This window comes from Lucilia sericata, unplaced genomic scaffold, assembly GCF_015586225.1.
Source record: "Lucilia sericata isolate MDLA Ls3-8-SP2 unplaced genomic scaffold, ASM1558622v1 Contig000383F_arrow, whole genome shotgun sequence".
Classification (NCBI taxonomy): Eukaryota; Metazoa; Arthropoda; class Insecta; order Diptera; family Calliphoridae; genus Lucilia; species Lucilia sericata.
Window position 1 is genome coordinate 281,411 of NW_023994402.1, and position 24,497 is coordinate 305,907.

At 34.4% G+C, this 24,497-nt stretch overlaps 2 protein-coding genes across 4 annotated transcripts; one reads left to right on the forward strand and one right to left on the reverse strand.

The window, feature by feature from the left end:
- Positions 1 to 18: 18 nt before the first annotated feature.
- Positions 19 to 4,061, reverse strand: LOC119604341 (5'-3' exonuclease PLD3-like). 2 transcript variants are annotated; one of them, XM_037956912.1, is made up of 2 exons: positions 3,907 to 4,061; positions 19 to 1,975 (listed from the first exon to the last, which is right to left on the reverse strand). In XM_037956912.1, the coding sequence occupies exon 2, from the start codon at positions 1,671 to 1,673 to the stop codon at positions 138 to 140; it is 1,536 nt and encodes a 511-aa protein (XP_037812840.1). In that variant the 5' UTR covers positions 1,674 to 1,975; positions 3,907 to 4,061; the 3' UTR covers positions 19 to 137. The 2 variants fall into 2 exon arrangements, with proteins under 2 accessions (XP_037812840.1, XP_037812841.1); XM_037956913.1 differs by lacking the exon at positions 3,907 to 4,061 and adding an exon at positions 3,448 to 3,465.
- LOC119604343 (CD63 antigen) lies at positions 3,528 to 24,497 on the forward strand. Of its 2 annotated transcripts, none has more exons than XM_037956915.1 (5): positions 3,528 to 3,812; positions 21,446 to 21,537; positions 21,607 to 21,966; positions 22,048 to 22,266; positions 23,904 to 24,497. In XM_037956915.1, exons 2-5 carry the CDS (start codon positions 21,475 to 21,477, stop codon positions 23,967 to 23,969), a joined length of 708 nt encoding a protein of 235 aa, XP_037812843.1. In that variant the 5' UTR covers positions 3,528 to 3,812; positions 21,446 to 21,474; the 3' UTR covers positions 23,970 to 24,497. The 2 variants fall into 2 exon arrangements, with proteins under 2 accessions (XP_037812843.1, XP_037812844.1); XM_037956916.1 differs by lacking the exon at positions 3,528 to 3,812 and adding an exon at positions 21,301 to 21,349.

A 24,497-nucleotide genomic window follows, 5' to 3' on the forward strand; every position in this document is an offset into this window, starting at 1 on the left:
GTTAAACAAATTTGAAGCTAATTTAATAAAAATCTGAATATATTTATAATAAATTTCATACAATAATGTAAAAAATAATATAAAAGTAAATAAAACAGTTAAAAAATATTATAAAACTTCAATCATACACCTTGAGATCAGTTATCTACCACATCTTCAATTTCTAAATCCCTAGTATAGGGACTATTCCAGTCTCTTTCAAAAACACTTAACAAATCTGTGCGTATAGTAGCAGTTCCATTAGCATTATTAGCTACTTCTGCTGTATCCGGCAATACTAAACCCACACCAGCGGTATTGGTAAAATAATCACCCGACCAATTGGATGTACCAATATAGGCTGTATTATCGGTTACCATATATTTATTGTGATTGACACGGCCATAAGGAATTAAAAATTCATGCTCATCTGCTGGTACCACAAAACGTTTTATTTGTATATCCACACCTGGCATGGATTTGGAAATAGCTTGTAAAGATCTTAAAAAGAAGTCCTCCGAGGGATTTGAATAACGCCACCAGGATATAAGCATTTTTATTTTTATTCTTCTATTAATGGCGGCCTCCTTAAGGGCATCATCTATGAATGGCCAGTAAGTCTTATTTGCACTGTAGATAATTAAGGGATAGTAGTCCATAACGGCTATATTTACAAATTCTTGGGCATTAGATATGATGTTTAGTATTGCTTTTATATCATCCACTCTTCCTTTGGCAGTTAAGGGCGGTGGTGAACTAGAGAGCAAGGCAAACTGATTGTATTTATTGTTGACATTTAAAATCATAGGATTTTGAAAATTGTAATTTGTTTGGTACTTTGAAGGCCAGTTCTGGGGTATGACTGAATCATTTGTACTTAGCAGCCAATATTCTTCAAAAATTTTGCTTAAATCTCGCGCCAATGTGGGACAATTCATGGCTAAAATACCCAATTCTTTAACCTGTGTTAAAGATCTCCAGTCCATATTGGCACTGCCCAAATAAATGTGTTTGTTATCGGAAATCCAAAATTTTGTATGTAAAACACCACCACCCAATAAACGCTCAAAATCTAAAGAACGTATTTGGGCAGCTCCTTTCTCCTGTAAAAGCTGCGTATCATGATCAGGCTCCTTATATGTAGGCATACTTTGGGCTATGCGTATTTTAACTTTGCCCTCTAATCCAACATCCATTAAGTTTTGAAAAATATCTTCTCCTTCAGCAGCCGTGGGATCCTCGATAACATCCAAACCTCTAAGTGTCCAATAAAATGAACCAATATCTAAAGAACTTTCACTGATGTTCAAGAGCAACTTCCAGGCTTCATAGGAGGACATAAATGATGGACTGTTTTCCGTAAAATTAAGATGTATGGGTATACTTTCCACCAGTTGCATTTGACATTGATCAATGGCGCCACTTTTAACCGAGTAGTCATAGTCCAGTTTTAAAATATTCTCAAATTTCAGTAATTTCATCAAATAACTATTGAACAGCAGGCACATTGTAAATATGGCCAACAGCAATAATAACAAATACAACAAATAAACACCTTTAAATTTTGGCAAACGATACCAATAAACTACCACTTGATCGTCATTATTTTTATTCTGATTCAGATCATGTTTCTCGGGTAAATTGATATAAACACTTTTAGTTTTAATATTTTCGTTGCCATTTTTATGAAACATTGTTTTTGTCTGTTTATTATTCTTTTGTTTACTTTGCACAAAATATGTATTATAAATTTAGCATAAAGCTAAATTACTTTTGTTTTCTTTATTAATGTCGGTACGACCTCCCAATGATAAATGGAAAAATATTTTTAAAAAATGTATGCAGTTGTATGATTGATACACTTACGTTAAGAGTAATTGTTGTTTTGATTCACTGGCGATTTCTCTTAAATTGTGAAGAATAAATATTTTCTTCCTCTTGAAATTTTGCTGTCAAACTTCCACAGTGTTAACGACTTGTGCTAAAGTATAAAACGCTGAAATGAAAAAGCAGAAAATTAAAAATCTTTGTATAAAAATAGCAGAACTGCAAATTCATTTCTGATTTAATTCATTTGAATCAATTCAAATGAATTTGGTAAAAATGAATTGTAATTCATTTCCAATTCAAATGAATTTGGTAAATGAATTGCAATTCGTTTCCAATTCAAATGAAATTCATATGTAAAAAGAATTAATTCAAAATTTGCTAATTCAATTCACAAATAATTCACGAATTAATTCAAACATGAAAGATTAATTTACAGCTCTGATAAATAGAAGGGTAATAATTGTTCGTAATGAATTAGATTCGTTTGATTGATTTTCGGAAGTGGACCTTATATGGAAACTATGGTCAATTACGATCCAGGTTCTATTTCTATTAATATTAGCCCCTGTCTATATTAGACAAATATTTATTATGCTAAACGTCAATTGTTATGACAAAAAATTAGCAGGTACAGACACTGCCGGTCAACACTAGGAAACTTTTTTTGGGAAACTTTTGATTTTGAGTGAGAGAGAATGAATATCATTCATCACTCTCGCGGTACGGAGTTTCTCGTACTCGGAAACTTGTTTTGTTTTGATATTTTTCTCATTCGTACAACACAAATTAATGCAATTAATACGTAGTTTCTGAAACAAAAGTTTCTATGTGTGGACATTAAGGAAACTTCAAAAGAGAATTAAGAAAAAGTTTCTCAACAAAAGTTTACTAGTGTGGACCAGATCACAGCATTTATTAGTGTTTTAGCGTCGCTGTGACAGTGTTGTCTAAACAATTGTTTAGACAACGTCACAAAGTATGCAGAGGTGTCACTTTTGACATTTAAAAAAGTCTAAAATCAGCTTTTGTTTGATTTTGAAACTGTTTGGTGAGAAGAGGTATATAAAATACAGCTAAAAAAATAATCGAAATCGTTTTGTGCGAAAGAGAGGAAAATAGCTTTTTGCTCGTGACGCCTCTGTATACCCTGTGACAACGTTGTCTTGATAACAAACGTCACTGTATTGTATAATTTTTATAGAATTTTGATTTTTGTGCAATTAAAATTGATTTTTAACATATGTTTTAGTGTAATTAGTGTTTATTTACAAAATTTGCATTTAAATTTAATTGTTTTTATAAAATATAACATTATTTCAGTAAAATTATCTGTGTGTTGTCGATCAGCATTTTGTTACCCTTATGTTTTAACATAAACAAAAAACTGACGACGTTTTGTCAAGTGCTGTGACAAATATTTGTCTAATATAGACACGAGGTTATAGACCGATTTTAAATAACGAACGTTCTCGCAAATACCTAAGGTTTTCTGAAAACTGGTTTTAACATACGGACTGATTAAGTAAAGGGCATGCCTAAATCGGCTCAGCTATCTATAAGAACTCGGAATATATATATTTATAGTGTAACAATGTTTGTAGAAATTACAAACGGAATGACAAATTTGTATACATATACCTTTTTCACTGAGGTAAATGAAGGGTTTAAAAAATTATGTCAACGATTTTACCAACTGTTAGAAAAAACTCGCTAAATTGCTAACACTCAGAAGGTTTTTTTGCACGACATTTTTTCTTTATGTATTTCATTCGCCTTGTTTTGGTATTTTGGAACATTTCTTCTTGTTTTCACATCAATTCCATTTCATAAGCAGACAACGAAGGTTTTTCGAACGCGTGGAAAAATATAATTAAAATTATAAATAAATAAGAAATTTGCAACACGGAAAATAAAAAGGTGTTGTGATTTGTTAACACGAATTTATATTATAGTTGAGCAAACACGGGAATTGTGAGTGATTAATAAAAACAGAAAAATAAAAGGTAACGAATAAAAAAGAAATATTTTATTAAACAAATTAAAGCTAACAAAATGTTGGACACTTCTTTAAACTAATGGAAATGTATGTGTATCTACCTGTTTGTAATTTTTTGGGGAGTTGGGGTTTATTTTCTATGCAATTTTTAGTTTGCGTTGTTTCGCGTTGGGGATAAAATAAAAAACTGTATTACTTTTTATCTTCTTGTTTTTATGTGTTCGCTTTTTTGCATTATTTTTGTGTTATTTTCTGTTGTGTGTTGTTATTTCTTGTTTTACTAAAATAAAGAATTTGCATAAGAAAATGAAATTGAAAGAGGTTTTATGTTGCCATACTTATTAATTAATAGCTTTCATTTTAAAGTCTGGTAAGTTTTTGTATATTGTCGGATTTTATTAATTATACGTTGCGATCGTGAATTTAAATTTTTGGAAAAATTCAATTTGTTAGAATGATTTTGTTCTTATTATTGCTTAAAGTTTTATAAAATATTTTGCATAGAAATGAAAGACTTAAAATTCCACTGAAGATTGTCTGTTTAACTTTTCGATACAAGAAAAAACAATCTTAAAACAACTATAGTTGATTTTGTTTACTTATGTATATGTGCATATGTATGTGGAAGATAACTGCTCATCTATGAACTTTTTAAAGTATTTTTTCTTAATTTAATAAATTAGAGGCAAAAATACAAACATAATTATGTCTAATTTCTTATCGCAAACTTTGTTTTATATTCTATGAATTATATTATTAAAACTTGAACTTTTCAATTGAAAAAGGTCACAATTTCATAAAATATAATTTGTAAACCTAAGTTGAAATGGTAACAACCCTACAAACATTTGGAAGATATCGTTCATAGAAGATATGAAAGCAATTACGGCTATTTAATAGAGCCCTGCATGAGTGACTTAAATAATATTTTAAAACATTTAATTTTTTGAAAGTACTGTTTTTGACTCACTCATTGTTTTTTGAATGAATATAATAATTTATTCAAAACAAAAATGTATATGACAAAAAATTCAAATAAAGTAAAATACATGAATGTAAAGAGTATTGTATGATATGAGTATTGAGAGTGTTTTTGTGTTTCAAATCGAGTGCAAAACAGCGAGTGAATCGAATTATAGAAGGATTTATTATGTGTTTTAATTAGAATGCAATTCTTTGAACGAATTACCGTTCTTATGAATTTCTATAGCGAGATTACAAATAAAATGCATTATTGTTATGTATATATGTATATTTTATTAATTTAACTCATGTAATAATTATATTTGAATGTTATTTAGAGATGTAAACAAAACTACTGTAAAGTGAAAAAATATGAAATATAAGGATTCTTATAATTATATATTAGCACTGAGAGCACCTTCTTCTTGTGGAACAGCGTATTTTTTGTGATTCATGTGTAAGAAAATAATTTGATTTACAGCAATATCATTTGAGGCAATGGAGCATCTTTTTTCAGAAATTACGTTGCGGGCACAAGAGAAAACCCGTTCTGAAGGTGCGCTACTTGCTGGTATTGCTAAGATTCGGCAGCTTAATTTGTGTAAAAAGGGGAACTCGTTCTTATGCGAATCCCACCACTTAAGTGTGTCGAAATCATCAAAAAATGACACTTCTGTGTTTTCGTATCGTCTCAACTCTGAGGCCACTAAATCCTCGTTGGTTTGAAAATCAGATGATCGAATAAAATCTGAAAACAGCTCTAAATTTTTCGATGAGATTGAGGCTACTGACAGTTGTTGTGGTTCTGTTATAGGCTCACAATTCTGTACTAGGCTTTGTATCAACTCGATACATTTTAATTTTATAAGATTTCGATCTTCTTCAGAAAAACTTAGCAATTTGTTTGCAGGGGGGAACAGGAATAGAGCAACTCGATGCCAGATGGACAAATTAGAAAAAACTACAGTATCCAAGTAGTGCCTAAGCTTGCTTTTCAAAGCCTGGGCAATACTTATATCCTCGTTGTTTTCAGCGCATTTCTTTTGAAGGCTGTTTACATAAATGTAGACCAAATGAATTGTTGGATATTTCTCTCCCTCTAGTATCTTCGAGGCTTCTTCAAAGGGTCGAATTATATCCAACACAGCAGTTATATTTCTTAAATCAATATTCTGTATACGATGGATTTCATGCCTTTCTTGTAATATGAAAACAACTTCGTCCCAGCTGCTTTTTAATGACGACAACAGATAATAGAAAGTATTCCATCTTGATTGACAAAAGCTTTTTAAGGACTTTCTTATATTTGAATTTGGTGAGGGAAATTGTGTGTGAGGCAGATAGGCGACACATTCCGCTTCTCATGAGTGCAGATGCAAATGCGCACCACACGGTCTGGGGAAGCTCAGACATTAACTCAAGAGGTGAGTCTCTTTTAGATTTTCTATTAGATAATAACCTAGTAATAGTAAATAGAGGTTCAGAACCCACTTTCATAGTTGCAAATAGAAAGGAGGTACTGGATATAACGGTTGTGAATGCAAACCATATTGACCTAGTTCAGGGTTGGAAGGTCTCAAAAGAATGCTCCTTCTCTGATCACTGCTATATAGAATTTGAAATAGTGGTTCAGGCAAAGATTATAAAACCATTTCTCAATAGGAGAAAGACGAACTGGGAGGTACATAAAGCGACCTTGACTGATATTCTTCCTACTGCTCCGACGATAGAAAGTAGAAGTGACATTGATTTAGCCGTTAACTGGATCTCAAGCTCTATTAGTGTAGCCACAAAAAGGGCTTGTAGATTATCAAATGGTATGTTTAAGGGCAAACCCCCTTGGTGGGATCCCGAAATTGCGAAAACTCGAAGGTTATGTCGTAAATTATTTAACGAGGCAAAGAGATCTGGTAACTGGTCTCTTTATAAGTCAAAAGTTAATGAATTTAAAAATCAGGTACGAAGTGCGAAACGTAGCTCCTGGAGAAAATTCTGTAGTTCTATAGAAAATTCGTCAGATACGAGTCGTCTTCGTAAGATCCTGTCTAAATCTCCTTCCGTCCCAAGCTATATACAAAAAGCGGACGGAAATTGGACTGCAGGTAGTCAAGAGACACTTGAGCTTCTCTTGAATACTCACTTTCCTGGTTGTATCCCAACTGGTGAATCAATTGCAGATAATCAGCATGGTATTGAACTAGATAATACTGCTGAAGATGTTATGATAGATGATGACATCATTCGCTGGGCAATAAGGAGTTTTGACACCTATAAATCTCCGGGCCCTGATGGCATTATTCCAGCGGATCTACAAAATAATTTAGATCGTATCATTCCCTGGCTAAGTAATATTTACAAGGCCTGTTTATACTGGTCCTACATACCTGTACAGTGGACCAGGTGTAACGTGATCTTTATCCCAAAAGGGGGAAAGACATCTCACACCAAGGCAAAAGACTTCAGACCCATCAGTCTGGCGTCATTCTTGCTTAAAACTCTGGAGAGGATAATTGATATCAATGTCAGGATATCTATTGACAAATCTCTACTCTCAAACTCTCAACATGCATACACGAAAGGTAAATCTGTTGAGACGGCTTTACATTCCCTGGTTGGGTACATTGAAAAGTACATGAGCTATGGTAACTTCACTCTGGTTGCCTTTCTCGATATTGAGGGCGCTTTTAATAACGTCAGATCCTCACCTATCTGTCAATCCCTCTCACAGATGGGTGTGGAACGATCCATTGTGAGTTTTGTAAAGAACTTGCTATCTGAACGGACTATTGTATCTTCACTGGGTGATACAACAATCTGTAAAAAAGCCATCCGGGGCACTCCTCAAGGAGGGGTGTTGTCCCCTATTCTTTGGAATATGGCAATAAATGAACTATTGGTCAAACTTGACTCACTAGGTTTTAAGACGGTTGCCTACGCTGACGATGTTGCAGTAGCGGTAACTGGTACGCATCTTGAGACTCTGTCTCAGAGATTGGAAGAAGCGCTGAAGATAATAAGCTCATGGAGTGTTAAATGCGGTCTCAGCGTAAACCCAGGAAAAACGGAACTAGTATTGTTCACAAATAAATACAAAATTCCTCAATTCTCCCTTCCACGCCTCAACGGTGAGGTTCTCACACTGTCGGATAGCGCAAAATACTTAGGTGTTATTCTCGACAGAAAATTGTCTTGGAGCTTGAATATCATCTCCAGATCTTCCAAAGCCATTACGGCGTTATACGTTTGTAGAAAGGCTATTGGCCTGCATTGGGGTATCAACCCAGGAAATGTGAATTGGCTATATGAGGCGGTGATTAAACCGATAATGATGTATGGTGTAATTGTCTGGTGGCATGCACTTGACAGAATATCTAACAGAAACATTCTTACCAAAGTTATGAGACAATCTGCTCTTCTCATAACAGGTGTACTTAGGACTACGCCCAGTAAAGCGTTGTTTGCCATGCTGAACTGGCTGCCTGTGGATCTTCTTGCTAAACAACTGGCAATGAATACTGCAGCCAGACTAAGTATTACGAATAGATGGAACTACGGTTCCAGTGGTCATGCAAAGATTGTAGATCTTGTACCAAACCTACATCAAGCTATTGACTACCATATTCCGGAACCGTGCATATCGAGGAACTTCCGGTATAGTTTAATCTGCGATTATAATGAATTAGCACCTGAAAGTGTTGGAAGCTTTAATGTATATACAGATGGCTCAAAAACAACTAAAGGTGTCGGCGGGGGCATATTCATTGAAGAATTCGGGACGAAAATCTCTTTCCGACTCAACGACGAATGTACTATTTTGCAGGCTGAAATCTCAGCTATAAAAAGGGCTTCTAATTGGCTTAGGTACTATCGGATATCCAACAGAGATATCAGAATTTATACTGACAGTCAAGCCGCTATCAAATCCCTGATAGGTGTGTATTCTACATCAAAACTTGTCCAAGAATGCCGGGCGTCTCTAAACGAGATGGCGAGATATTCAAGAATTACCCTTATTTGGGTCAAAGGACACGGGGAAACAATTGGCAATAATACTGCTGACATTCTGGCAAATGCCGGCACGAGGATGACCATACTGGATATTGACCAGTTCTGTGGTGTCCCCTTAGCGGTCATCAAGAAGCAAATACTTGATTACTGCTTCATTTCAGCCCAGGAGCGATGGTCTCAGGAGCACACTTGCTCGATCGCTAGGCTACTGTGGCCTCGTATGGATTCTCATAAAACATCCTACATTTTAGGGCTAAACAGAATATATCTGAGCGCTTTGTTATCAGTTCTTACAGGTCATTCAAAGTTTGGAAACCACGCTAGACGTATTGGTATTCCATATAATGACTTTTGTAGGAGCTGTCAAAATGAAGAAGAAGAGGAAACTATTACTCATTTTCTGTGTAACTGCCCGGCCCTGGAATCGCTCCGTCATCAGGCGCTGGGTTCGTCTCACTTTTCTGATCTATCTGATCTGTCAGCTATTCAACCTGAGTGTATACTAGCATTCTTGAAATTGTCGAAGTGGGTGTGTAACTAAATACACACTATGATTTTTCTGGTAACAGAGTCTTAACTTCTTCGCTATTCTATACTCATCATTCTACTTTCTATATCTGTTTCTTCACTACTTTCTTTATCACTACTCTTCCCCTTCCAAATGTTTTCCCTTATCTTTTCTCTTTACAGACGTTACAAAGGGACCAAATAGGACCCAAGTATAGACTTACTCGTGTTAGTAAGCAGTCTGAAAAACCTAACCTAACCTAACCTATATTTGAATTTATCCCAGACTTTTTAAAGTACCCCACTATATTGGTGGCTACATCGCAAATAAATTTTACTTCTGGGACTGCATCTATGGATTTCTGAATAACATTATTCAGTAGATGGGTAATACAATATATATGGGCAGTGCTGCGGAAAGCAGCAACCATATTTGATCCTCTGTCCGTCACGACGGTAACATTTTCAGTGAATACACAATCAAATTCGCTAAGTATGTTACAAACTTTGCAGTATATGTTATCACCTAAAGGATTTCAGAATAATTAATAAGAAATCAGTGGCCATTAAAATTTTATAATGGTATATACAACTTACTAGTACATTTTTCGCCATTCATGCTGCGTATTCCCAACAAAACGTTATTCAATTGTGTATCTTTTATATAATGCATTGTTATTGCCAAAAATGATTTGTGTAAATAGCTGTCCGTCCACAAATCGGTGGTTAGAGCGAACCCAATGTCCTTTACTTTAGTGATGTCGGATTTTATCTCAGAAAATGCTACATCGTAAAGCTTACAAACATTTCTTCCTACTGTTGTTGAGTGTGGAAGTAATGATTTTACATCGACGTGCTTACCATATTTTGAGCCGATGGACAAAACGAAGCTAACAAGTTCATGAAGACCGGAATCTTCCACCAATGTAAAAGGTCTGCAGTTTTCAATAATCCATTTGGTAAATATATACAATGCTTTCCTTTTTGTGTCACTATCCACTAAAACGTTGTATACGTTATACAATTATCATACGGTTTAGTATTTATTAATTAGATATACCTCATTGTTTTCATTTTTAAATTAATTTGCGATATCATGTTTTTTTATTATTTTTCTTTTTAAATTATTTTTCTTTTGGCATTTAAAACTCGATTCACTCGATTCAAAATATTTATTTTGTATTCTTTTAATATACGTAAGTTGTTAACTTACTCGATTTGAATGTAGACGTACACTTACACAAAAATACTCGCAATGATTGAGTAAAACAAAAATTTGAATTATTAAAATCAAATGTGCACACTCTTTGTAAATAATATTCAAAATACAAAATGAGTTGAGTGCAATGCAGTGGATTACTCATTGTGGGTGACAAATAGAGTCACTCATGCAGTGCTCTACTATTTATCATTTGGATGAAAATCACCAAAGCATGTAATTATTTAATATCGAAATTTTATTTATTTGAAAGAATTATCGCATGGAAGTTGTTACAGGAATATTCCAAACTTCAAAACATTTATATAAAATACAAATGTGCATTATATTGGACGCAGAATTTTCTTCTGAACAATAAAAATCATTGAAAGAATTCGGTTTATTTTTGACATCCAAATATTGGATTTTTACTGCTTTTAAAAATAAGATTAGATGTAGTCCAATGTTGTCAAAAATGAACAACATCCCTCCAATGACACGCTAATGTAAAATTCATAGATTTTTCACCCGAATTTGAGGCACTTCGGGTTACTAGTTTTGATGAAAATACTACATCTTTTTCCACACTTTTTTTGCTGGGTGCCTCCAAAAAATCGTTACTGATATTTCATAATGTCACAATGGTGGTAGAAATACATGTATGACTCATGCTTTGCTCCTGAATTGTCACTATTTCGTCTATGAAACTAATTGCCAAAGAAATTGATCCTCCCAACGATACTGATCCTCTCATCAGGATCACTTGATAAAGCTATTAAATAATGAATTTTTGACATTGAGTGTAAGTCGGGTTGACTGTAATATCCACATGTCGTCTTCATAGAATCATCTTAGCCAGAAAGACAAGAGACTTCAATGTCTAGTTCTTTTCCTTCTCATCCTTTCAGTGGCCTTCCTTATTAATATCTCGATGAGGGTCATTCGCATCTCCTTCACGGCTACTTGCCGAACAAGTTGTGAGTGATATTCAATAGAAGGTCCCCGTTGTTTTCCCCTAGCCTAGTTAGTAACAGAATCTCTACAGCCTGACTGACAGCAAGCTCCTTGTCAGACAGCGGAGCCAAGTTCTGGGTGTCCTCGGTTTTGCCGAAGGAGTCACGTGTCAACCCCAAAAGACCATCCTCATTCAGGTCAGTTAATAGTTGTCCCTCATACTTAATAATTCTCAAATATAGTTTCGTAGAACATCGATAACTAGTACATGTCACTGCTCCGCTAACACTTTGATGTTGAAACTTACTATTATCTTATTTCCCTCCATTCTCATCGTAAGTTGGAATTTTTTCTTTCAACTTATTAAATTTCCCTTTAAAAACGAAAGTATATTTTAAATATTTCTTTTCATTTGGGGATTCATAGGAAAATGTCATAGAAAATACTTACAACAATTTGTATTTCTTATTAATTGCATTTTAAATTATCGATTGCGATAAATTGGGTCAAAACTAAATTGCCAATACGGTGGTTAGTAAGCCGTACATAAGTAGATACAATATAATAAAAAAAATAAAATAATGCAACAATACTACTTAACAAGTTGTAGTATGTAGAAAATGCACAAATATGAGAAGAAAATTTAGAAGAGGGAATAAAAATTCTTAGAAAAACTAAAACAAAGTTATTGACATGACTTTTCTGACTTTTTCATATCTTCCGTTGTGCCTTAGTATGTAGATTCTTATATACGTACAGAGTCTTTTTAAGTACAAACAAAGAACTTGAGAAAGAAGTAGGTACATATGTATGATCAAATGTGTACGAGTATTTTTTTATATACCCTACACCATGATAAAGGCATTAGCTATAGAGCTAAATAAGTTGGTTGACATAGTTGATACTGTCACCTAAAACAAGACCTTAGATACTGTGCAATCAATTCTACTATTCCCCGATGCATTGACAATGTCGCGGTATGTATCGAAGATCAACCTATAATAGTGACAATTGGATGATTTACCCTCCTGTTCCTCTTCCACGTTGCTTAAGATTCCTACCATATTTAGCCAGTTTGTCAGCTATCCCAATAACCTGTCCTGGTACCCAGCACATCTTTATTGTAATCATTCTCATAATAACATTTCTACGACTATGCAAGAATACACCTTCGGACACATCACAGACTATCGATATAAATTGTTACCACAGACCCCAGATCTATATGATTTCATATCAGTTCCCAGATCACTAAGAGCTCAGCTTGGAGATACTACACTCCGTCCTTATGGCATAGTAAGTATTGAGTCTCTTTTTAATTCTTTCCTGAGTATGTTCCTTCCATGATAGCTTACTATCTAAGATGGTTCAGAAATACTAATCTCTCTGTCATTGTCAAACCTTTGTCAACATTAGTCTCAAAAACCTTTCTAGTGATATAACATCCCTTAGGAAGATTTATTGAAACATTTTAAGAAATTATTTCCTCAGAACTGAGTTTCTAAATCATTGAACCATAACTCCTTTTTAAAGGTGAATTATTCAACAAATCTTCTATGATAAGAAGCCATGATGATAAATGTTTATATAAAGTATAGAAATAACTATAGTGTAGGCAGTGATGCCAGGAGATTTTTTTCAGAAATCCCTACGCTTATGAGAAAAAATCCCTTTTTTCCCTACACCCACTTTTTATTTTCCCTACATTTTTCCCTACACTACTTTTTTCCATTTTTTTTCCAAGTTTATCTTAAAAAAATACAAAAATAACATAAAAAACTAAAATATTAGCTCTGTTTTATAATATACATTTATTAATTGAGAGATTTATGGCAGTATCACGATTCGATGTTAAAAATTTATTATATGTGCCCCCAACAAAAAAAATTCATAAAATTTAATATAATTATTTTAAATAAGGTTTACTTTTTGCGGTTTACTTTTATAAATTTTCAGATCATTAAATTATTTTTTTCAATCCTGAGTTACTGCATTAAGTCCCCGACTACTCTATCTATAAGGAGTCAGAATATATCGCCCTACAGGAATGGCATAATCCAAAAAAGTCGTTTCAAGAAAAATGGATATGAATATTTAATGACATTTAACTATTTTCTTTGATAACTTTTAAACAAATCAAGGGATTTTAAAAATCCAAATTCAGATAGTTGAGGTTAATATGTTTCTCATCTAAATTGAAATTAAATTTTTAGTTGTATAATATTCACGAAAACGTGGGTTTTAGTTTTTACGTTTACAAAAAGTCGATTTCACATCGAAAATAATAGACATATTAGAAATTTGATAAATCTATATGAAAGATTTTCGTATGTCGCATGTTTTGTAGACCTCAGTTCAAGAATCCCGAATTTTGGATTATACCAGGCTTGTAGCGATATAGGTACACATATTGTAGAAATTACAAGCGGAATTTTTACTAACGATACACTTATGGCAAATCTTTAGGTGAAAGATTAGCGATTAAATTAAAATTAATCCTCGAAAGATGTTTTTGAGTACTCAATTAGTTAATTTTGTTTGCAAGTTTAAGCGCCCAATGGAGGTGGTTTAATCTTAAGCACGAAATGTAAAAGTGTAAACAGCTGATGCAAAAAAATTAATAAAATTTTTATAAATATAAACATTAAAATGTTCTATTTATTGATTATTATAAATTATGGACACTTCAAAATACATTTTTTTGTTTTTAATTTAAGTTTTCATTAATTTTCATATTAAATTTACAATTGTTTTCTTCTTTTTTATAAAATATGCATTGTTTTAATAACAAACAGTGACATTTTCTGTTGTTTTGTATGGCAACACTGCGAAGTTTAATCTTGTACTCAAAAACATCAAAGGGGATTAACATAAGATTAAATTTATTTTTAGATTAAATAATCTGATTATTAATTGGCATTTGATTACCATCTCAAAAACCCGCTCTTAAAAATTATTTCATTTTTAATTTTAAAGTTTAATACATGAAAGAGTATATTTTTAGTTGATAAAAACTATGAAATTGGAAAAATCCCAACAACTTGACAATAGTAAGAAATCTTTCCCTTTTTCCCTACACGTGAAATTTTTGAAAAAAAATCCCTACAAAAAGGGAAAAATCCCTACACTTGGCATCACTGAGTGTAGGGTATATAAGAAACGCAATAGCTCATATTTGTAACTATTACACTTTGTCTATTATTATTATTTTTTTTTTTGTTTCAAATTTGAATAAATAATTAGACCAAATAGACGCATACTCTAACCAACTAACTAACTTTTTTATAATAAATACCCATATGTTTGTATGTGAGTGTGTGCGTATGAAGAAGATTATTATTAAGGGAACTTATGCAGCTGATATAAGAATTATATTCTTAGTTGGATTTTTTTTTAGACTTTAAATTTTATTGACCTAAATTATGAACCGCTGTTGTTCTCTTTTCCACACCATTTTAATAATAGACATATTTTTAGTTTTAAAAAATAATAATTTGCCAATTTTATAAAATTAAAAAAAAGTATGATAATTTTTAATTTAGCTTTAGAAAATAATGAAATATTGATTTGTTTAACGCCCTAATTGAAATTCGAAATCCTTGGCCTAATAATGAAATAACAGTTGTATGCATAACAAAATCTCTCTTGTATTTTGAAACCCTAAGAATATATAAACTTTTTTATAATAAAATTTCTGTAAAGTAAACAAATATCAGTAGTTAATGTGTTGTTTCTAGATAACGAGCGAGTAGTTTGAGCACAAATTTTACTTGTATTTTGTTATTGTAACAAAAACAAAATACAAGTAAAATTTTAACTCAAACTACTCACACGTTATCTAGAAACAACACATTACACTTTTATTGAAATACCCTTTATTTAATTGATATTTGCCCTTATATGTTTTGTAGTAGTATTTTTTAAGTTTAAAAACTGTGTAGAAAATGTCAATTCAAATAAAATTATTACTTCATACCTCCAAAAGACAATATCGTCGTTTGTGATTGATGGACATATGTGAAGAATGTATGACTGACTGACTGACTTACTATAATAGTGTTTCTTTTTTACTTTAATTGACATTTGTAACCTGTACTTCCTATTTATCTGGCCTTTAAATGCGCATTTATTTTTGAACAATTGGATTTGCAATGTTCTAAATGCAGTCAGTTTTATCAACAAGTAACTTTTTATTTTAGATTTCTTATCAATATTCTCTAGATTATGTAATTCTCTAGTATGTATTTTAATTATATTGACCCCAAGTTTTAAACTCTGTTTTGTTGGATTGGTCTTAAAAATCTAAAGGAGTAAATTTTGATTAATTGTAAATTCTTGGATCGAAAGGTATATTTCTCCAAAGATTTTTAACATTTAATGATTATTTTAGTTTGACCTATTTATTATATTCTACAAAAATTGTTTTGCCATTTCGAATCTATTATTTATTTTTTAAGAAATAAACGGTTTTACGTTTTTTACTTTAAACATGAAAACCTTCAACTAACGTACAAAAAAGAAAAAATTATGTTGAACAGTGTGGAGAATTTAGCGTAAATAAATTTCCAAAGAATCATTCTTTAATAGGAATTGCACTGGTTTTTACTTTAAAGGGAAACCAATTATCGTGGAAATGTTACCTTATTAATTGCAATTCGGGGGAAAAGAGCTGCTCCTTGGAATGATTTGATCTGTGGTCGAACCAGAGACTCATATAATCTGGTTCCACGGGAACCGGCATCCAACTGGGCAGAGTTTCGGACTTTTTCTTGTCCCAGTTATCGGTGTGGTCCCTTCGGGGTGCACGTGTTAGCTGTGGTTTAAACGCAAACCCTCGGGAAGAGACTGTTGTTTAGAACACTGATGCGCGGTGAAATTTCGAGATAGACAACAGATACCCTGCAAAGGAGTGACTGTCTAAGCGTTGGAAATGAGTTGGTGCCAACTGTATAGGAAACGGAATTAATGAAAGAGTATGTGGGCCTCCGTTCACCCGTAATGTATGTGTTGGATAATTGAGAAGTATGCTGGGTTGAACGATGTTGGATGTAAGGTATCCCATCAAAAAAAGTGAGGAAAAAGAAGTATAATTTTCACCACAAATAACATACTTGAAGTACTTCCAATTTTGATGAAAAACCTATGAATTTTACATTAGCGTGTCATTGGAGGGATGTTGTTCATTTTTGACAACTTTGAACTACATCTAATCTTATTCATAGATGCAGTAAAAATCCGATATTTGGATGTCAAAAATAAACCACATTCTTTCAATGACACGCTTATGTAAATTTCATTGGATTTTCACCAAAATTTGATGTACTTCGAATATGTTATTTGTAGTGACTTTTCAACATCTCTTTCCTCACTTTTAACTCGGTTTTTATTTGTAAGGAAATATTTGGTTTATAGAAGCGAAAAATATGCAATCGCATTTTTAGACGTGATTAAGATGTCGTTTGTAAAGTATGACATCAATTATTTTTTGCTGGGAATAGATATTTAATTATTTGAGTTTGTGTCTGTGGGTGGAAGGGGGAGCTGCAGAAACTGCGCCACCTCAGTCGGTCTTAACCATAGGTCTATGGAGCGCAAATTTGTAGACCCAGCGGGACAATTGAATAAATGCACCGTGTCATGAGGACTTTGATGACAGGCTGGGCAAAGATTTAAAGATACGTTTACGGTAGCAGTTGAGGAAACTGCACCAGCCGGCTCTTAATTATGCCAAGATGGTTCTAGAGTGCCTGGGTAATTGTCTCTCACAATCCGATATCGCAGGGAAGATTCAGGTGAGTGTGCACAGTCTTGCGCGGGATGTTTTGCACAGGTGTGACTGGGGTGGCAACTGTCGCCGGGGGATTATTTACACAACAGGGAGCTAAAAAGCTATGACCCCAGTCTTTGTGCGAGCGTAAACCTGAGCATCTTCTCATATGGCACCAGTCTTTACTGCCATTGCACTGAACTGATGTTATGTTCCTACCAATTACATTCTGACAGACAGAACATCTCCAACGTAATTGTTATGATCTGCTGTGTCCGGGGGTTCTATTATGGACAATGTTTGGTCCGGGGGATGTTGTTTGGACAATATTCAGTCCGGGGGTGGAGTTTGGACACGGGATTGTGGGATCGTAATTGTAGGGGGATTAGTGCGGGGGTTTTGGGGCTGTGAACTACAACATGTTCCAATGAAGCTAGGGGACCAGTCGCGGTGGCTGGTGAGTCCTGAGTACCTTTTCAGGTGACACCAGTTATTACAAACGGTGCATTGGACTGAGGTGGTGTTACGCTTTATGCGTTCACGACATATTGAACAAAACCAGATATCAGGTCCTGGATTTTGTTCAACGCCGGCTATAATTAAGAGGAGTTTGAGCAAAATTGCTGACATGTTTTGCTCACCTGGGGAAAAAACTTTCGGTTGATACAGCTGTCGCTGGGTTGACAATCTTTGGCCGACTATGACTCGGGTCGTTCCAGAGCGAAGATCCAATTGTCGTGGGAACGGGAAGAGACTGTTGTTTAGAAGACTGATGCGCGGTGAAATCTATATTTCGAGATGGACAACAGATACATTGCAAAGGAGTGGTGTCAAGTGTATAGCACACAGATTGGATGAACGAGTATGCGGGACTCCTTCCACCCGTAGAGGGTAATGTGATGAGAGAGAAAATCTTTGTCACCCTATACAGCCCAGTCAAAGAAGTGCCTAATTCCATTGACAAAAACCTAGTAGACTGCGAGGGTCAAGTCATGGAACCTATTCCCTAGCCATTTCAGCCTCAGATTCTGTATCCTAGGACAGTAGCAAATTATATGTTCGAACGTCTCTATTTCCTTATAATCTTCGCATAACTTACTGACAAAGGCCCTAAGTATCTCTATCAGAATCCTTAGACTGCGTTTATCTAGTCCTACAAGTATTTTGGTAGTCCCCATATCAAGTTTTGGCCATAGGGCCTTTAATACTTTGCAATCCAATCTGCTATTCCAGGTTTATGATGTCACGGATTCTTTTGAATATCAGCTTATAACAGTGACAGATTGGTGGTTTTACCATAATTTCTCTGTCATCCATATCAAGGTTCGAACCTAATTTAGCCAGTTCGAGGAACGTAAAATATAACAGTAAAAATTGGTTAATAGATTTTCGTTGTGACTGTAAAAACACGGAAGACGTCCAACGTTCTTTACGCCCAATTGAGGTCTAATAGTAAGATACAATGTTGGCAGATCGGAGATTGAAAGGCAAGAGATTAATGAAGCCTAGGTACCTTAAATGATCACTTAGATATGAGAAAGTTTTCCATCTATGCCGCATTTGCTGACAATCAATACAATAAAAGAATGCACATATGTAAGTGAAGTTTTCATGGCGAATTTCCATAAATAAAGCTACGAAAGAGATTTGAGTATTAGGAATATGTAGTCGATATTCTAATGTAAACCCCTATAAATATTTTAAGAATCAGTTCAAATTTGTAAAACATTAGATTTAGTATTTTTGAGGATATAGGACAAAGTCCTTAGAGTACTTTCAATCGAATCACGAATTAAGACTCATTTGAAGACACTTTCACCTTTTTTGTATTTCAACTAAACCGAAATTTGAAAATATTAGGTTTTAACACCAATTGACCACACTGATGTCAAGCAAAAAGATGACGAGTAGCAACGGTATTTAAGTTTTATATTTGTTATTTATTTTGTTGTTGTACACTTGTTTTTAATATGTACTCTACTTAGTATCGATGAGTTAATTCTCACATATGAAACATTGATATTTCAGTTTTTTTTTTTTGCAAGTATTGATTTATTATTGGCGGGCAACTGTTTCTCTTACTACACACAAATAACATCCATAAACGATGAACGGAAAAGAAAAGTAATGTCACATTCATTTAAACGTCATATAAACAGTAGTCCTCTTAGGAAAAAAGAGGTGTGAGTGCAGTATTGAAGTATTAATAATGTTTCAACAGGGTGTTTTAATGGAAGGTGTAATTGTAACTATTGTTGTGATTTGTTTAAAGTAATTGTTTAAAGTTATTGTTTATTCAAAAGCGAAAGGTTGTGAAGTTAGCAAAAAAAAACATCATTTTATCTCACTCTTTCTTACGAGCCTTTGTCAAAGGCAACAATCTTGTCGTGATGCGAGAGCTTAAGTACACATCGTGACTATAGCTTATTATGGTATCTAGCCATGGGAAACTATGATTTTAAAGAAGTGTATAACGAAAAGTTACTCATCTTGTCTAGATAGTAAGTGTGGTATGTGTCAGTATGTATACACTAAGGGCTTTTCCGATAGGCATAGCGATATAAAGACACATTTAAGGTCAAGGTGAGTGGTAGCAGTGACGAGAACCTGGATGGTTTGCCAGTGCATAAAGAGGCTAGTTGCTAACAGCTTCTCTCAGCGTCATGGCAAAGCGCGATTGTAAGCTACTTGCCTAGTCCCCGTACGCCGTCGCTGCGTGGATAGTCCGTGCATTATCGTGGGATTCAAAATTGAGAAACCAAATTTACAAAAAACTAAGGATGAGAGTAGGGACACGACGGAAGGGTCGACCTGTTAGTTAGAGACAAACCGAATGTCACGGTCAACGAGGATGTGGACAGTATATGGGAGGACGGTAACGTTACCCTTAATGTGACCTCCATGCCAGATTTGTTGAGCATGAAGGTCAGATACTGACCGACTTGAACGTGGAAGGTCTTCTGGAGTGACTTCTTTGGTGAAACTAGTGCCACACAGAAGTTGGGGAATTTGTCTCTGTCTGACGACGAGCTTACTAACAGTCAGACTGATAAGATAACATCCACTACTGAAGAGGCCAAGGGAATCCAAAGGGTACATTTGAGAGAAGATCGTCCACAGGTCGTTCGGCAAGTAGCCGTGAAGGAGAAGTCGAGCGCCCCTCCACGTGACATTATTAATATAGGCAGAACGAAAGAGTCGGCTAAAAGGCAAAGAGGGTGGTATCCCAAAAGCTAATGCGCTCATGTCTTCGGAGCAAGCTGCGGAGGCTAAAAGTTTACCACCTAAAATCCCTAGCACGGTGGACACCAGGTAAGGTAAAGAGGACTGGTAAACTTCCAGCCCGCTCTCCTATTGATCTCTGCCAGGAGGTCAGTAAGGGAAAACGCTCAGGTAGAGACCGATCCTCCAAACTAGTGGTGTCAAAGTCACTAAACAACCCGGAGAGGTCTGGTCCACCCCCGGCAGGCACTTCTAAGGGCCCCCGTAAGGAGACAATTAAGAGAGCCAGATCTGGGGATGATCAACGCTCTTCATGCAGCATGGAGATGAAGAAGTCAACCAGCCTGGATGTATGCCTTTAAGGGGCAGTCATTGATCGGAATGATCCAGATGGGAGGATCAGTACTGATTGATGAAATCGTTCGGTAGTTCGGAGGATGTGATCCCACGCATATAAGGACTTTCCGTTCGCTATGGTTCGCTCGTTTCATAGTCATACGTCGTCCTCCGCTGGAAGTCTACTTTGTTGAAGGATATTAGAAAAAATACCAAGAGAAATAAGAGAGCCAAGATTGGTTTGCAAATGTTGGGCTCCTCATAACTACCATTTACTTTATCTTTTCCGCGTTCTTTGAGATAAGATTTCAACGTTTCTGTTTTCCTTGGTCAATCTCTCTAGTTTAGATATTTAAATTCTCGATAATCGTACACAACTTGCTGACACACTCTATTCCAACACACATACTTAACTAAAGACAACAATACATCGTCATTACCTATTGTCATTTTATGAGCTACTTTTCTGTGGCATGCGTGAACAAGAATGTGTGCTTTTGGGGGAGCATTTGAGCAAAGTCTAGCTGTCTGTGTGCGTTCAGTTTTGTGGAGAATATGATGTGGTATTGAAGTGGTTTTAAATCTAAAGGCAACATTTATTCTTAAATTACTTGTTAATGAAGAGACACATAATTGTACTTTTGGCAATTAATAAAAACTGTTATTTTTTCTATTTAATTTTCAGATTGAATTTAATATAACAAATAATAGACAATGGCTTCTGGCGGTTTAACATGTGTGAAATATTTAACATTTTTTTGCAATTTATTATTTGCCGTAAGTATTGAATGAAAATATAGTAAAACTTTCAATTTAAATAAAATAATTTTAACGAAACATTTACAGCTCTCGGGCATCTTAATCTTGCTAGTGGGTGCCATGGTTCAGTTTAATTATGCTCACTATTCGAATTTTGTTAGTGACCATATATGGACAGCACCCATAATACTAATGATTGTAGGCACCATTGTGGCCTTTATCTGTTTTTTGGGCTGTTGTGGTGCTTTGAAGGAAAACAGTTGCATGATTTTATCGTTTGCCATATTGGCCTTAATTATATTCTTCTTTGAGATTGGTTTAGGTATAGCTGGCTATATCAAACATGCCGGTCTGCAACAGATAATGGAAGTACAATTTAATAATACTATGAAATATTACAACGAACGAGAACATTATCGTGATGGCTGGACTCTATTGCAAACAGAGGTGAGTTGGATTAAAGATTTGTTTTGCAATTTGTGTTTTTTAATGGCTGATTTTGTTTGTTGTTTCTTTTCTTTCGTACAGTTGGATTGTTGTGGTACTTATGGACCTGCTGATTGGGAAGCTATTTTCCCAAATAAAACTATACCCTCGTCTTGTTGTCCCGTCATTAATCTTAATGAAGCTGAAGTTTGCACTATTGCTCATGCCAATAACGATGGTTGTTTTCACAAACTTTTGCATATTTTGGACTCAAAGACTCTCGTTTTAGCTGGTGTAGTTTTAGGTGTGGCTGGTATTCAGGTAAGTTTATAATAATTAGTTGAATAATATTAATCATACGTATGTATGTGTGTTGGTACAATGGTACACGTTAAAGTCTGGAGGAGAAATATGTGAGTTAAAAAATGAAACTTTGATGATAATTTGCGAAAACTGACATCTGGACAATTAGGATGACAGCCTTGAAACTAGTTGAGTTCAATTGTTAGCATGTTCTAGTTCACTTTTATAAAAAGTGATAACAAGTTCGCGATTACGTTTGGAAGCGATTAAATTTCATAACGAAAGAAGTGATTAGATCCTTTAAAGATCTCAAGTATTATTTCAGGAATTAGCAAGTTGTTGTTCCTAGTTTTATCTGTCCAACACAACGACGAACGATGACAGCAAAGCTTCACAACTTTCAAGTCTCGATCTCAACACAGGCCTTAACTCCAACTGAAATTGAGGAGGTCATCCACACCTCTCGACCATCATAAGTCGATTACCTGAACATGGTATTAATCTTTGTTGTTGTAATAGTTTCGCTGTTGTTGGAAGTTCTTCTGGGATAAAACTTCCTGTTGATTAGTCGGCAATCTTTTGCCGATTGCGAATTGCTTTGTTCCAGGACGTAAATCCAATTTTTGTGGGGAACTCTTGCAATTCTCAATGCCTGGAAATACGTAGAATCGTTCTGACACTCAAACAAAAGAAGCATGTGACACCACAGCCTTAAGATTGTTTGGCAATTGGATTGGAGGCAACAAACTAAGATATCAGTAGAATATTAAACGACAAGAGATATGGATGGTCACTTACGGAGTTATAATGTTGTGGTTCACAACGCGATTCCTCTCTAACCCGTCGTAGTACGATGAAAGCGACGCGACGCGGAAGAGATTATTAAATCTCTTGTGTAATTGCGAATTAAGTTTAATAGTTAGCAAGTTGTGCTTCACAGTTCGAAAAACGATAACATATTCGCTATTAAGTTTGGAGGCGGAAGAATTTTCACTTGAATAACTGACACTTAAGTTCAATCTTTTGTTCACAGTTTGATCTCTACAACTAAATGAGGAAGGATTACAGGTTGGTAAAGAAAGAGATATGATTAGATTACTGCAACTTAAGTTCCATATCAAGTTGTCTCTCGTTGTCTCCAAACCGAGACGCAGGAGGACACGATCATCTGTCCTTAAAGTCTTTTCATTAAGCAGCCGTAGAGATATAAACTTAGATATGGGAAGGATGCAGCTGATATTGAAGAAAAACTGCTGTGATCAATAAGAATAGTTTTAGTGAAACTGAGAATGGAATGAAACAATAGGCTTGTTCCTCGATGCAGAACATATGGGTGAAAATTGTAGAACAATTCTTGTTCTACGAACGAAAAAGTTCCAGTAAATTGTTATTAATTGAGGTTTGGCTTCTAAAAGCTTTCTAATCAATAATGCATGAACTCTTCTCAAGCCAATTGATATGTAATTTAGAAAGTCGAAGAACTCGTTATCCAAACTCTGACAGTGAATTAAGTGATAGCAGTTTTAACTGGAGGTTTATAAAAAATTTTATTGATATTAACTTACAAATTAAATTCTAACTAATATTGTTTAAATTTTGATTTGATATTCGATTCCTTTTTATTAAATTTATTTTTTTCTCTTACTCATTTATAGGTCCTAACAATCCTGTTTGCCTGCTGCCTTTATCGGTCCTTTCGTAGGAGCTACCAGACAGTTTGAATTACGTAGTCAGGATCCTTTGTGTCGCATCTAAAACTGAAGTCAACTTAACTTAAATGCTCAAGTCTGACTGTACTGACAAAACAACTAGCCGAAAAAAAAGACACACTCAATTTTTACAGGTTTTACTAAATAAAACTGACAAAGAATTAAACAAATTTTAAAAGCATTTAAACGAAATAAACTAACAAATGAAAAATAACACAATTTCACTTACATAGCCAAAAAATATCATCACTAATACACCATAAACCCTAAAAAGTTTAAATGCATACATAGACCTACATACAAACATTCATTCATATTTATTTAAACGTCCTTTGACGTTTGTTTACTGTACTTTGTATGTATGAAAATATGCCAAGTTATTTTCATTTGATTTTTTTTACTGTAATCTATTTGTAATTCTTTAGTTATACATTTTTTTCTATAAACTTTTTAGTTTTTATTTTGTTATCCTTTTTATATACACTCTAAATAAATATGTATATGTTTGTGTATAATACTACTTATATATACCATAACCTT